General features: G+C 31.8%; 1 protein-coding gene across 1 annotated transcript in view; it reads left to right on the top strand.

The window, feature by feature from the left end:
- The window catches only part of LOC129753194 (hemicentin-2-like), a 369,013-nt gene that overhangs the window by 239,489 nt on the left and 115,002 nt on the right, over positions 1-14,522 (top strand). The window contains exon 3 of the mRNA XM_055748994.1: positions 13,406-13,535. Within this exon, the coding sequence (XP_055604969.1) occupies positions 13,406-13,535 (130 nt within the window). The remainder of the gene's footprint in view (positions 1-13,405; positions 13,536-14,522) is intronic.

Below are 14,522 nucleotides of genomic sequence, written 5' to 3'. Positions count from 1 at the left end.
CTATTATCACAATATAGAAAATGCAAATGATCTCGAAAAACATGATTAAAATTTGATATAAAATATAAAACCGAATTTGAACCAGGATTTCAAAGCAGGTTTTCATTTCTATATTCTATATATATATATATATATATATATATATATATATATATATATATATATATATATATATATATATATATATATATATATATATATATATATATATATATATATATATATATATATATATATATATATATATATATATATATATATATATATATATATATATATATATATATATATATATATATATATATATATATATATATATATATATATATATCTATTATATAAAATTCTCTTGTAACGGTGTTTGTAGTACTACTCCTCCAAAATTACCCAAAAGATACAAGTGAAATTATTTTTAGAATATTTTGTGGGCATGCGAATCGGTTTATATTGAATAAAAATAACAAAAAGTGGCATCAATTGTCCGTTATAATTAAATTTGTAGTTTTTTGAATCAAATTAAAGTCATGACATCCATTTTCGGAGATTTTCTTTACTTCGGGCGCCGGGCGATTTGTTATTTGTCTCCATGGTCGTCCAAGGCGTCGCAAGCAAACACCAAGAGAGGATGGTAACGATGGCATAGCATACTGATTAGTTGAAATATTTGGGCGCGCATTTCTAAACCAAGCATAATTTCAATGCATGTGCTAGCGATATGAAGCCTAGATGTGTTTTTTTTCTTCTTGATTCCTAGATCATTTGTACAGCACATAGTAATGAATGACACCCAGATTGATATTTTGCCGATCAAATCAATACCATTTAAACAATTAAAAAAAAACTATTTTAAGTTCAGCAGAAATTGTTGTCTGAAAATATGAATTTAGTACTGATGCATATAAAATTATGGTATGACTCTTTGCGGACATTTGCAAAAAGAAAGTGGGAAGATTTACATACAATTTTATAATTCAATACCCCTAGAAACATTTTTCGAACATGTACAAATGTGCTTAACTGAAAATGTTTCGGGTGCCTTTAAATTTACAGAGCAACAACAAAATCCATTGAGGATGAACAGACACAAGAGCCTGTCCTTTAAAAAAGATTATATAGGATTGATGTTTATTTAAGGCCTAATGCAAAGAACTTTTTGATTTTCTGGAAGCATAAGTGAAAGTTATCAATAAAAATGAAAAAAATTTCAGTTAAAAGATACACTAGAGCAAGTGGAAACGTTCAACATTTACAAAAAAATTATAAATTGCTCATGTACACATACATGTTCACATTATTTCTTCATCTTTAAATCTTTGAGCCCAATTAAACAATCTGACTAAATAAACTCAACTTTTTTTTAAATTCATTCACAGAAAAACTGTTTACAGGTTCACTGTTTGTTCACACAGAATTCAAGTACGTACTTAACATGAAAGTGTGTTTATGTTTAACATATTTTGGCTACATAGAAGAGACTTTAGATTCGCTTTTTTGTTGAAAAGTTTTTCTGTGATTGATATTCTAGAAGCATTATCTTTTGATAGCAGAAGCAGAATTTTTTTTGATAAGTTTTTATTATGACCTGGAAATGTCGAAAATGATATTAACTCCTGTCATTTCACACGGTGAAACAAGTGGCAACGCGTTTTTTAGTCATGAAACATATACCCTTTAAGAATTATTTCTCCAAAATGATCAGAAAGGGTATACCGAATGTTAAATCTGAAGCGGATATTCAAAATTATTAAATGTCTTTGTAAATGAAGGTCTTATGGTTAAACAGTGTGCAGTGAAATTGAAGTACCAAGCATTATTGTATTCTGGGGAAAAACTGCAGATATATCAATGAAAGTTGATAAAAAAGACAAACAGGAAAAAGTATTCAATTTATTTTAAAGTAAGCTTGCCAGATTGTCCGGTTTTATCCGGGTTTGCCCGGATATTTGATGCAAAATTTCGAGAAAGTCCGGTCCGGCCCGGTTACCCGGATATCGTGAAAAAAGTCCGGATATTGCCCGGATTTTTTAACAATTTTCACAAAGAAACCAAAAAAATCAAAGTTTTTGGGTACGTTTCAGCAAAATCGATTATTTGTATGAAAATTTTCAACGATTGTTTCAAATAATTTCGCTGATTTACTTTTATAAACCTTTAAATATTTAAGTGTTCCAAAAAGTTGTTGGAAGTCTGCAATTACATTAATAAAATATTAATTTCGATTTTTTTGCATTTTTTCTTTGCTTTTATATATAATAACACCTAAATTTTGCCCGGTTTTTGCCCGGTTTTTGGATTTGAAAAATTGAAATCCATGCCCGGATTTTGTCAGGTTTTTTTGAAAAAATGCCCGGAATTGCTAGGCCCGGATGGTAGTGAAAAAAAATCTGGCAACCTTATTTTAAAGTCTTTACACTGACGCATCTGAAAAAGAGCAATGTGTTTTCACTTGCATCAGTAAATGGGGCAAATGTACCTTTACTTAGATATTTCTTCAGTTCACAGTTGTCTGCGGATACGTGTACATTGCAACTCTAAGTTATGAAAATTGTTTTACTTGTTGTGATGTGAAATATTCCTTTGAAATCAAAAATATTTATTGAATTAGAAAGCGATTTGTATTTTCTTTCTAATGAAATAAAAGAGTCGTTGAAAAATAAACGGTGAATGTACTGAAATTGTAGTCAAAGATTATAAAATTCTCCCACTGAAGTGTGCATCACAAAGCGGTGCAATTTAAAGCAACGTGTGTGGCCGACAGGCCAAAAATCGGCAGTGCGATGTCGTCGACCTCGACGTGCTGCGCGTGTGTAAAGCCAATACGGGATGAAACAATGAAAGTCAAATGTTTCGGGACGTGTGGCTCGTTCTTGCACTTGAAATGCTGTGATGGGATAGACGAGAATGGTCTCAAATATATGGAAAAAAAACCGCGGGATGAAGTTTGTGTGCAGAGATTGTCGTAATGGGCGATTGGGAAATGAAAACTTAGTTGTGAAATGCAATGAGTTGATTCAATCAGTGTATGACAATTTTAATAAATGGAAAAAGGAAATTGAACTACAGTTGAAAGAAAATGAGGAAATAGTGAAAAATATGCTAAAAACTGAAGGAGAAAATATTGTTGAAAATGTTAAAAGTGTTTTAAAAGAAAATTTAACAGTGCAACCAAAACATGTCATAAATATAGAAACCCCTTCCGGTCCGAGTACTAATTTGCGATCGAGAAAAAGAGCTCGTTTAGAAAAGGGTGATGATAAAAATCCAGAAGATGATCCCGTACAAATGATGTGTGCTCGAACCCCTACTTTTGCTGATTTAATGAAAGGAAATAATAAATTCGTTACAAAAACACCTATCAAAAAAAGAGAGCCAATGGTCATAGTTAAGCCAAAAGAAACTGATCAGACTTCCAGGGCAACTAAAGAAGATTTACGAGCCAAGATCGACAGGTCTGCCGTAAAAATTCAAACCGTAAGAGAAGGGAACAACGGTAGGGTGATCCTCGGCGTCAATGATGAAGCAAATTTGCAATCTGTTATCTCAAATGTAAAAAATTTAATGGGTGAAAATTATGATGTCTCGATTACAAAGCCAATAAGACCTCGATTAAAAATAACAGGGTTATCTGAAAAAATGACGGCAGAGTATCTGAAAGAATGTCTTACCGAACAGAATGAGTACTTGTCCATAGAAAGTTTAGAACTTGTTACTATGTTTGCAAATAAATTTAAAGATTTCACACAATATACGGCAATTATAGAAGTTGATGTGGTCTCACTGGAAAGCATGTTAGAAATGGGTCGAGTAAATATTGGTTGGGACAGATGTAGAGTCGTAGAAAGTTTTAGCATTACACGTTGTTTCAAGTGTTGTGCTTATGGCCATAAAAGCATAGAATGCAAAAACAACGAAATCTGTTCCCGTTGTGCATCTAACCATAGAACGTCGGATTGTGAGTCAAATTTTAAGAGCTGTGTCAATTGCAGAAATATGAATATAGAACGAAAAATGAATTTGGACACCAATCACTTTGCATACAGTGAAGAATGTCCAGTTTACAAAAAACTAGTAGCAAACAAACGTCGTCTCTTGAATTATGGTCCATAGCAACTAGAAGAACAGAAAAAAAATCAACCAACAGTGATTTATTTGAATTGTGGAGGTATGACAGCAAACTTTGAAGATATTCGTTTGATGGTGCAATCGATGAAACCGAAAGTAGTAATGCTGACTGAAACGCATGTGACAGAAACATTAGACGTTAACCTTTTCCAGCTACCAGATTTCCGTTCCGTTATTTGCTTCTCTGATTCGAGGCACACTGGAGGAGTTATGATTTATCTCCATGCAAGCATAAAATATAAGGTCCTATTGAATGCTAAAACAAATCGAAATTGGTTCCTCGGTATCGAAATTTTCTCTGGAATAACTGCGGGTCGATATGGTGTGCTGTATCATTCACCTAACGACAGTGATGCCATTTTTCTAAAAGTCTTAGAGGAAACTTGGTTGGAGGAATTTGTTGACTTATCTAAGTTTAACTTGATAGTCGGAGATTTCAATATAGATTGGGTAAATCCTGCAGATTCCGCAAACCTGAAAAATATGATGAATTCGTTCTATCTCAAACAGCATGTTAAAGATTATACTCGCATAACACGTACTAGCCAAACACTGATTGACTTGGCGTTCTCAAACTGTGATATTCATGTTTGTGCCGTTAACGATTTTAAAATCTCTGACCATGAAACTTTATGTTTGTACATTGGTAACAACAGTATTGATTGTGATGAAAAATTAATTAGGGTACAGAGTTGGAAAAATTACTCCCCTGACAAATTACTTACATTGCTGAGAAGTCATATAGAACAAATAAATTCAGAATGGCTGCTAGATAATCTGCATAATAAAGCAAAATGTTTAATCGAGAATATTCAAAAATGTGTAAATACATTAGTGACCGTTGAATTTAAAAAAACCAAAGAATCAATCAAATGGTTTGATACTGAACTTGCCCAGATGAAAAGAAGAAGGGATAAGTCGTACCAGAAATTTTTGCAGTGCAACACTGATCTTACATGGTCACTCTATAAAACGTACAGGAACGAGTATTCATGTAATCTGCGAAGAAAAAAGCGAGAATATATACAGCGCTCTATTGACGCGAATAAAACGAATAGTAAGGAGCTATGGAAAGTCCTCAAGAAGCTCATAAAACCAGCTACACCTTCAGCTAAATCAATTGAATTTGATGGAGTAGAAGAATATGAGCAGTTGAAAATCGCCAATATGTTCAATGAATATTTCATATCAAGCATTGAAGAAATTAGTAGTTCCATTGAAACAGAGCCTGAGCCCATTCAACTTACAGGAATGTACACCCAAAGCCAATTAGCCAATTTTTCCCCTATAACGCTTGAATGTTTGAAAAAAATTGTCTGGACAATGGGATCATCTTCTGGTGCCGATATAGTGAACTGCAGAATATTGAAAGATGGATTTGAATTAATTGGTGGTAAACTATTGCACATCATCAATGAATCATTGTTGACGGGAATCGTTCCGCAGTCCTGGAAAGAGTCTCTAGTCGTTCCGATTGAGAAAGTCAATGGAACATCAAAAGCAGAGGAGTTTCGACCCATTAATATGCTTCCAGTTTATGAGAAGGTTTTGGAGTTAATAGTGAAGGAGCAGTTATTATGCTACATAGAAGCAAACAAAATACTGGTTGCAGAACAAAGCGGATACCGTAAGAATCACTCTTGTGAAACAGCTCTCAACTTATTACTGGCTAAATGGAAAGGAACATTGGATAAAAAAATGAAAATCATTCCCGTTTTTCTCGATTTAAAGCGAGCATTCGAAACTATTTCACGCAAAAAACTTATTGACACGCTTTCGAAATACGGGATAAAAGACACAGCTCTTAAATGGCTCCAATCCTATTTAGAAGGCCGATTTCAAAGAACCAAATACTCCTCTGTGATATCAAATACCAAAGAAACCACGCTTGGCGTACCCCAAGGAAGCGTTCTAGGACCACTGCTTTTTATTTTATATATAAACGACATGAAGAAAATTCTCAAACACTGTGATATTAATTTATTTGCCGATGATACTGTGATATTTATTGCTTGTGATGATGCTGGTGCTGCTGTCCATAAATTGAACTGTGATCTCGTGAATTTGAACAAATGGCTGAATTTTAAAATGTTAAAACTAAATGTCTCTAAAACTAAATGTTTGGTCGTCTCTAACAAGCATATGAACTATGATTCAGTAAACGTTTGTATCGATGGTGTACGTCTCGATATAGTTCATGAAATAAAGTATCTCGGTGTAATAATAGATGAGAAATTAAACTTCAAAGATCACATCAACAATTCAGTGAAAAAAATTGCCAAAAAATTTGGTTTAATGTGTCGTTTACGTAAAGATTTGTCACAGTGGAGTCTAATTTATTTGTATAAAGCAATCATATCCCCGCATTTTGACTTCTGTCCGTCTATAATATGTTTCGCAAACGATCAGCAAATGGCTCGGCTACAAAGGCTTCAGAACAAAATCATGAGGTTGATTCTCAGATGCCATCGAAGGACCCCTGTTCAAAATATGCTAAATGCTCTACAATGGCTATCAATTAGACAAAGAGTAACCTACCTCACATTGATTTTAATTTTCAAAATCGTGAAAGGAATAGCACCAGAATATCTTCAAGAACGGATAGTAAGAGGAACGGACCTGCATCACTATGGAACACGTTTTGCTTGTGAAATACGATCTGCATCATTTTTATTGGCATCTTCGCAGAATTCATTGTTTTATCGAGGCATAAGATTATTTAACAATCTACCAACGGAAATCAAAAGAGAAGAAAATTTTAATCGTTTTAAGATTAAGTGTTTGGCGTTTGTAAAAGTTAATTTTAGTTTATAGTACGTGTTAAATGTGAGTAATTTATTACCAGATGATGATGAAGTCAACTGAACAAACGTCTCTGAGCCGCACATGACAAATATCAAAAGCAACGCGATCTGGGGCGCGGTAAAACCCTGAAATGGACTCATGTGTGTGTGGGAAGGGTTGAATATCCTGAAATATCCCTTTTCTCAGATGGTCCCTGTTCAAAAGTTGAGAATTAATAGCACCAAAATAAAAAGCAGATAAAAAGGCAATGATGGACGTACATGGGAATACATTCACAGAAAACCAGCAAACTAAAAAATCGACCAAACATGAGGAGACTGTATAAAATATCTTACAAGATAATCCAGCCCAAGATCCCATGTACGGGGGAAAGTGGAGGGCCATCATCATCATCATCGATCATCATCATTGAAAGAATATGAAAGTTGAACTGTGATGATAGCCAAAAGACACTTATATGTTTTTAAAGGTTTCGAGGTATATGTACATGAAAACTTCAAAAAAAACGAACGAACTCATGGAATCGTTGTAGCATTAACAGATTAGCTCTTTTCGATCTATTTAATTTTCAAAAACCTCAAAGTTTCAGTTAGAATCTTAAAAAAACAACGGTTTATATTGACAGATATGTCTATTAGGATAAAAATTCAAATAAAATTAAACATTCTTTTTCCTCCTTTCAAACCCGATCATTTTTTTATTAACTGGGTAAACGTTCAAAGGAATTTAATAAGCATTTTTTGCTGAAATAAATAATAAAACTGTAATTTTTTTTTTTGACATGGTTTTGATGAAAATATGGATATTATTTAAATACCACTGCTTCCAAGGGTGAAAATAGTGAACAAAAAGCTGCTTGAAAATGGTTAGTAAGAAATCTTCTCTCCGAAGAAACTCGGGAACTGAAAGTGCTACGATAGGTAGAGTATTGGGCAAATACTCCTTAAATGGTCCCGATATTCAAAATTCTTTTTTCATAAAGTTTCATGTGCAATAAATTCCAATTAATGAGAAACTTTTGATTCCGATTTCAACCTTAATGTGAACTCGATCAAAGTGGAATAAATCAACTAAATGGTATTCAATAAATGAAACATAGATATTATCAACATAAAGTTATTTATGGAACAAGCTACAAAGAGTGGATTTTTTAAGCATGCTGCATGAGGCTTGCCAAGTTTGATGGTCCCGTTGAGTGCTGAAAAACTCAAATTTTCAACGGGAAGCTGATACCTGACACCATTCGGCAATATTCAAAGCATCCGACTCAAAGAAAAGTAGATTAAAAGTTTTCCTGTAATATGCATGTAAGATTGATTGAAGGTAATGTTTTGATAATCTATGTAAAAACCCGAAGAATTGAGTTAAAATTTTTAGGGTTGGTTCCGATAAAATTAAGCGTGGCAATTCGAGTAAACGGAAAAAAGGAGATGTAAAAAAACTAGGACATGTTCACGAAAGCGAGACGCCAAGTTAAACATGGTAAGACGAAGTTTACCGGGTCTGCTAGTATATATATATATATATATATATATATATATATATATATATATATATATATATATATATATATATATATATATATATATATATATATATATATATATATATATATATATATATATATATATATATATATATATATATATATATATATATATATATATATATATATATATATATATATATATATATATATATATATATATATATATATATATCCGTCTGGAAATCAACAATTCTAAACAGGATACAGAATCCTAAATACGAAAATAGGAATAAAATTATGATTATGGGATGTATGGTATCAGAACCTCCGAAATATTCAGACCTGAATTTTGATGACAAAGTGAGAAAATTTTTAAAAAGTGTAGCAGAATTTTGGACTTGAGGTTGGGTTTTTGAGGCTTTGGCATTAGTTTTTAGTCTAGATTTTTACTCTTGATTAACCTTACTCTATTATCTTTATTTGATTCTGAATTTGAAATTTTGAGTGTAGAGTAGAATATCTCGCTGGCTGTTTTGGATCCTTATGGGGGGGGGTTTAACCCCCAAACCCCCCCCCCCCCGTTCCTACGGCCATGGTACCCTGTATTAAGCTTGAATGTGACCCTGCATTCAAGAATAATGAATATCAGCGGCTTTGGCTTAATGAATAGAGTTTTTATGCCTTTAATCGCACCTTGGTCATGAATGGAAATCATACAATTCTTCCGAGGGGTTGGTGGGCTTAGCATTTGAAAAATAAAAGGCATCTTATCCTCGAAAACGATAAGCTTATGTTAATGGATCTCTTCAAGAAAAATGAAATTTCACTATGTATTCTTTTCATTCAAGATTTTCCTGAGAACTATGAATTTCAATATGCAAGTGTCAATGCTAAACATTGAAAAGGTTTTAGTTGGAACCTGTTTTGAGGACACTATTGATTTTTTTAATTTTCCTCACAGATGATATTAAAAAAAGCCTCTAAGTTTTTCCTTCGTGGTTTCTACTTTTGAATTTTATAAAGAAAACGTTCAACGTTTAAATACTAGAGGTTTACCAATTCAATGAGAATTTAAAAACAGTAAATCGTTAAACGAATTTCCTTTGAAATGAAAATTATCTACAATTTGTTGTACGTAATATTCTGATAGAACAACAACAAACCATCCTCTTTAAAGCTGTGATGTGAATTCACTTAGTTCACTAACAAATCAAGGTTTGTGGACTGGATTCTCGTATCGAAATTTAAAAGTTTCTCTGAACCATTATTAAAAGAGTTCAAAATTTATGTAAACTTTTAAATAAGCTCTTGTTATTATGACTTGAAAAATCTTAAATTTTCAGTATGTTTTCCATCATTTTCCTTATTTTGACTCGCACTTAAATAACAACATATTGAGAAATCATACCTCAATCTTCTTTTTTTCACTGTCTTTATTTTTATATTCTTTTGTTTTTTTTTATTATTTTTAATCTTGTTTTGATAATAACGCTCTTATAAAAAAAAAATTACCAAATTTTTGATTTGTAAAAATCCGACTGTCTGTAGGGTCAATACAGCTCTCAGAGCATATTTCCATAATGAAATTTGTAAAAAATGTGAAGTGAGTTCACTCTTTCGCACTGTTGTAACTGAACAGGACTTCAACCGATTTCTTTAATGTTTAGTGATTCAGAATCGCCTTGTCCTTTTTAAAGATGATCTATATTTTGTTTTTGTTAGAAATTTTAAAACTTTCAAGTAGATTTCAAAAGTTTCCTTTTTGTGACGTAAATTAACTTATTTGCAACTGTTTTTGATCACTTTTTGAAACAATTTTTTTGAAAATAAACATATTCTTTTTTTTTAACACAATGAAGTAGTATTTGTTGACTTCAACACGTGTTATGCAAATTACGAAAAAAGCAATACATATATTTTTAATTAAGTATTTCTATCTATCTATCTATCTCTATTCTATTTTTCTATCAAAGAATCTTAAATTCAAAATTATATAAAACATTTTGAATTTTTAAAATTAGTGACGACTTTAAATTTTTTATATTAGAATAGATAAAAATTTCTTGATAGAGGTAAAAGTGCGTGGAATGTGTCATTGGTATTTATAAATACTTGATCCTTGTTTTGTCATTTTTCAAAAAAAAAATCCGCACTGTTGTATTGAGTATTTTCAAATTATATGAGCTTTAAAATATATTCTTATTGTAAAATTGGATGAAAACATAAAGAACTTTGTATACTTGCGGTTCTTTGAACTATAAGTTTCGAATATGAATTTTAAATTGACATCTCAAGAGCTTCTTTTATTATTTTCTGCAGACTTCAAAATTTGCTTATGCTTTCCGTTTTATTTAAATTTAAATTTTAAGTAATTTCAATCTTAAAAATGACTTTGAACTCAATATCCGACAAATTACTTTGAAATTTAATGATTTGAAAGTAGAAATGTTGACTGATCACTTGTTTCATTCTTTTGATGCTAACCGTTATTTTTTTTTGTGAGGGCTTGTGATAAAGCTCGTTGGCCTCAGAAGGCTACTGAGGAGCAAGGTTGCCGAAATCACAGAAAAATCCATAATTTCACAGAATTTCGAGTCAAATTTCATCACAGAATCTGTGTCACAGAACACAAAATTTTGGGAATATTCATAGAATTCACAGAATTTTAAAATTTATAAGTTTAATCAAAAATATTTTTTTATGTCAATTCTAATTTCAGATAATTATCTTTGAGTTGGAGAAATATGATGAAATTTTTTTCAAGTAAAACGTAAAAAAGACGCAATTTGACATGACTTCTTAATGAAATAAATAGAAAAAGCATCACAGAAAATCTTCACAGAATTTTTGGGAAAAATCACAGAAAGCCAGAATTTTTTTTCGTCAAAACACAGAATGTTTTTCGGCAACCTTGCTTGGGAGCCGATGTCCTCATGTTCGAGCCCAAGAGTAAACATCGAATACAGGAACAAATTGGACAAACGCTTGCATGAAAAAAAACTCGCATACATTCTATCCTCAGCAGAATCTTTTTTTTTTCTTTTTCTTGGGATTTTCATCCCGAAAGATGATTCATGCCTTTGAACGGAATCGAAAAATCGAATTAAATAGGATAACAAATCTAGAATATCAAAGTTGATACAGTGTCCATATTTGGATGTTTGAATTTTAGGAGAATTTATCAAATTTTTCAATAAAATAAATATAATTTTTAAACGTTCCCTTTGAAATTTTTGAAAATTCGAAGGGTGGGGGGGGGGATATGACACAATTAAAATTTTATATTTCATCCGGCCAAATTATTGAGTGTATTTACAGTGAACTATCGATTTAACCATCCAATGTGTTTTTCGAATCTATGAAACTGTCCTTTTATGAAAATTGTTTTCGTCCAGTTTTCAGTGGTGTTTCTTTTATTAAGTATTCAAACTTGTATGCAATCTTTCATAGTTCCTGTTTGCCATTTTTTATTTTTCCGATGAAAACTTTCCATAATTACAGTGTTAAATAAGATTTTATTTCTTGCTGTTTGTTTTTGTTGATTAACCATTGTCTCTTGTAGATAAAAATTGTGTATTTGAAATGTCAATTTGAATTAAAGTGTATTGGTGTTTATTTTTAAAGACGTTTAAATTACTTGTAAAGATGATACTGAGCCCTTCAATATTAGTCTTTTAACCGACCATAAGGCCATTTCTTGCGATGTGACACATTTCATGAATTTGAAGACAAGAGACGTGTTTGTGGCGATCAATTTTTTTCTAGATTCTAATCGAAATAGTGATCTTAGACAACTACTGAAAAGACAAACAGCACATCTTCATCATAGCATAAAACAAGATTCCTTGAAAAAGATATAAGATATGCCGAAACGATAGATGTAGTGAAAAAATATTACTTAAACACTCATTAACATATCACTAGTTAGAAAATTTAAGTAACTTTCAGTATTTGTAGCCAGTAATTATTTGATCTCTTTTCAACTTTGATCTGGAACATAGCTAAACACTTATTTTATTATTTGTGTATTTTTAACAAATAAGTAGTGGCTGATAGGAAAAAAAATTTGCATGCGGCAATGGTCCTTGAAGTTAAATTCTTTTTAGGCTTAAGAAAACGATTCAGTGTAACGATTTGTAACAAAAAATATTTGAGACATTTATATTTTTTGACATTGCTACATCCAAGTCGTATTTTGAACTAAAATTAAATTTATCATGTTTATTTTGATGAAAGTGGCAAAAAAAATTGCTAGTAAACTCCAAATTTTTAAAAACAATTTTTTTTATTTTATAAATAACTTGAAAAATTCCAGGAACTATCAAACGAAATGAATCAAAAATTGATAATTTCAAAACGTTAGGTAGGGGACAATATTGGGCAATTCTCAGTTTGTTTTTCAATATTTTTTTCTGTATGCAATGGAGGAAATTGAAAAAAGTTTCCCATAAATAAATTATCCCGTCTTTCCTTTCTTATTTCTCTAATACATTTAACAACTTCGTTCAACACAATCTATTGTAATATCAAAGTTTCAGCACTTTTGTAACTAACATCAATTAATATATCCGGTTACAGTTCTTATCACACTTTATTATGAAAATAGCGTTTAAACAATCATTGAGATTATTTTCTCAGGTAACATTCAACCATTTCCAACTTTTAGCTTCCTGTTCAGCAAGCAAACTCATTTGCTCTTCAAGTACATTCCGAAAGCTTTTCGACTTCCGTCATTTCTCAGTCGATTCCAAACATTGGGTAAAGAATGATGGTGGCGGTCAGGAAATAGCTTAACTATTATTTCCAACGCCATCTCACATGGTCCGGTTTCTGTTTTCAGCTGGGATCCCGGATTCAGGACCTGCTGGCTGCAGGGATACGGGAAGTCATTGCTGGGATGGCTGTGTATATTTTATCGTAATTAATGCAATTTTCCTTTCTCTCTTTCTTTTTTTCGCTCTCCACCCCCTCCTTCTTCGCCAACGATAGAAGTTCCGGTGCACGTGGAACGAGTTTTGGTGAACGATACGGCTCAGATCAAATGTGATGTGTCGTCCAATTTGCCTAACGACCGGATACTGCTGGTGGTATGGTACAAGGACAACCTTCCGATCTATAGGTAAGTGAAATGGGACCGATTTTTTCTGATTTAAGCCCTTTACCCGTCTCGATGGACAATTAAGGGATATTTAATTCATATTAAATTTTAAAGAGTTATGGGTCACATTGTATGGCGGTTATGTGATAAAAAGTGTTGTGCATTTTAAGTAAATTGTTGATGGTATTGCAAAATTATGTAAATATCCTTGATAGCGGTACAGCTCTTTTTCAACATTATCAAGTTAGTTAAAACAATGCTTTCTGAATGAAAAAAAGTTAAGTTCTGATTACTTAAAAATAACACAAGGTCAAAACATTTTTTTTCGAGATGCAATGAGTTTAATTGCTAATTTTGACTAATTTAGGTCCGCTGATCTGAAATCTGATTTTTTTTCTTCAGCTCTTGTTTCCGAGATAATTTCTGAAAATAGGGAGAATTTCCTTGAACAAATTTGTGCACTTTTTTGGCAAAAGTTATGATCATTATAAATATTTAAAAATAGAGGTTTCAGTTCAAAAAATAACTTTGTCGAAGACCGCTAGAAAATAATGTTATATGGAAGTTACCTTATCGCTTAATTTTCTCTATTCTACCAAACGAGGGGAACTTTAAGGATTCTCAGCTATTTCTTAAAGTATAAAGTCAAAACGGTTTACAGTCTTCTGCAAAGCTATTAAATAAGTTAAAATCTTTAATATCATGATCTCATAAACGTTCTTGTGTGATGCCAGAATTAGTCAGGAGAGAGTGGTGTATTGTGAGTCACCCCAAATGTCTCGGATGTGTTTTGAGATAAAAATCTCAATCCAGCTGTCATCGTCGTCGATCTGTGTAAACATTTATTTCCATATAATTTTGACTTAAAAAATGTACTTTGTTAATTTATCAAGTAGCTACGAAGTGAATCGGTGGGAAACTTAAAGTTCACAATAAAAGTATGCTTATATGATTATGGCCATGGTTTTGTATTGCTTTTCCACATGAAAAAACATTTTCCATGAGATA

Source organism: Uranotaenia lowii, chromosome 3, assembly GCF_029784155.1.
Source record: "Uranotaenia lowii strain MFRU-FL chromosome 3, ASM2978415v1, whole genome shotgun sequence".
In the NCBI taxonomy this organism is placed as follows: Eukaryota; Metazoa; Arthropoda; class Insecta; order Diptera; family Culicidae; genus Uranotaenia; species Uranotaenia lowii.
The sequence above is the reverse complement of the archived record's forward strand: the minus strand, read 5'-3'. Positions and strand labels throughout refer to the sequence as shown.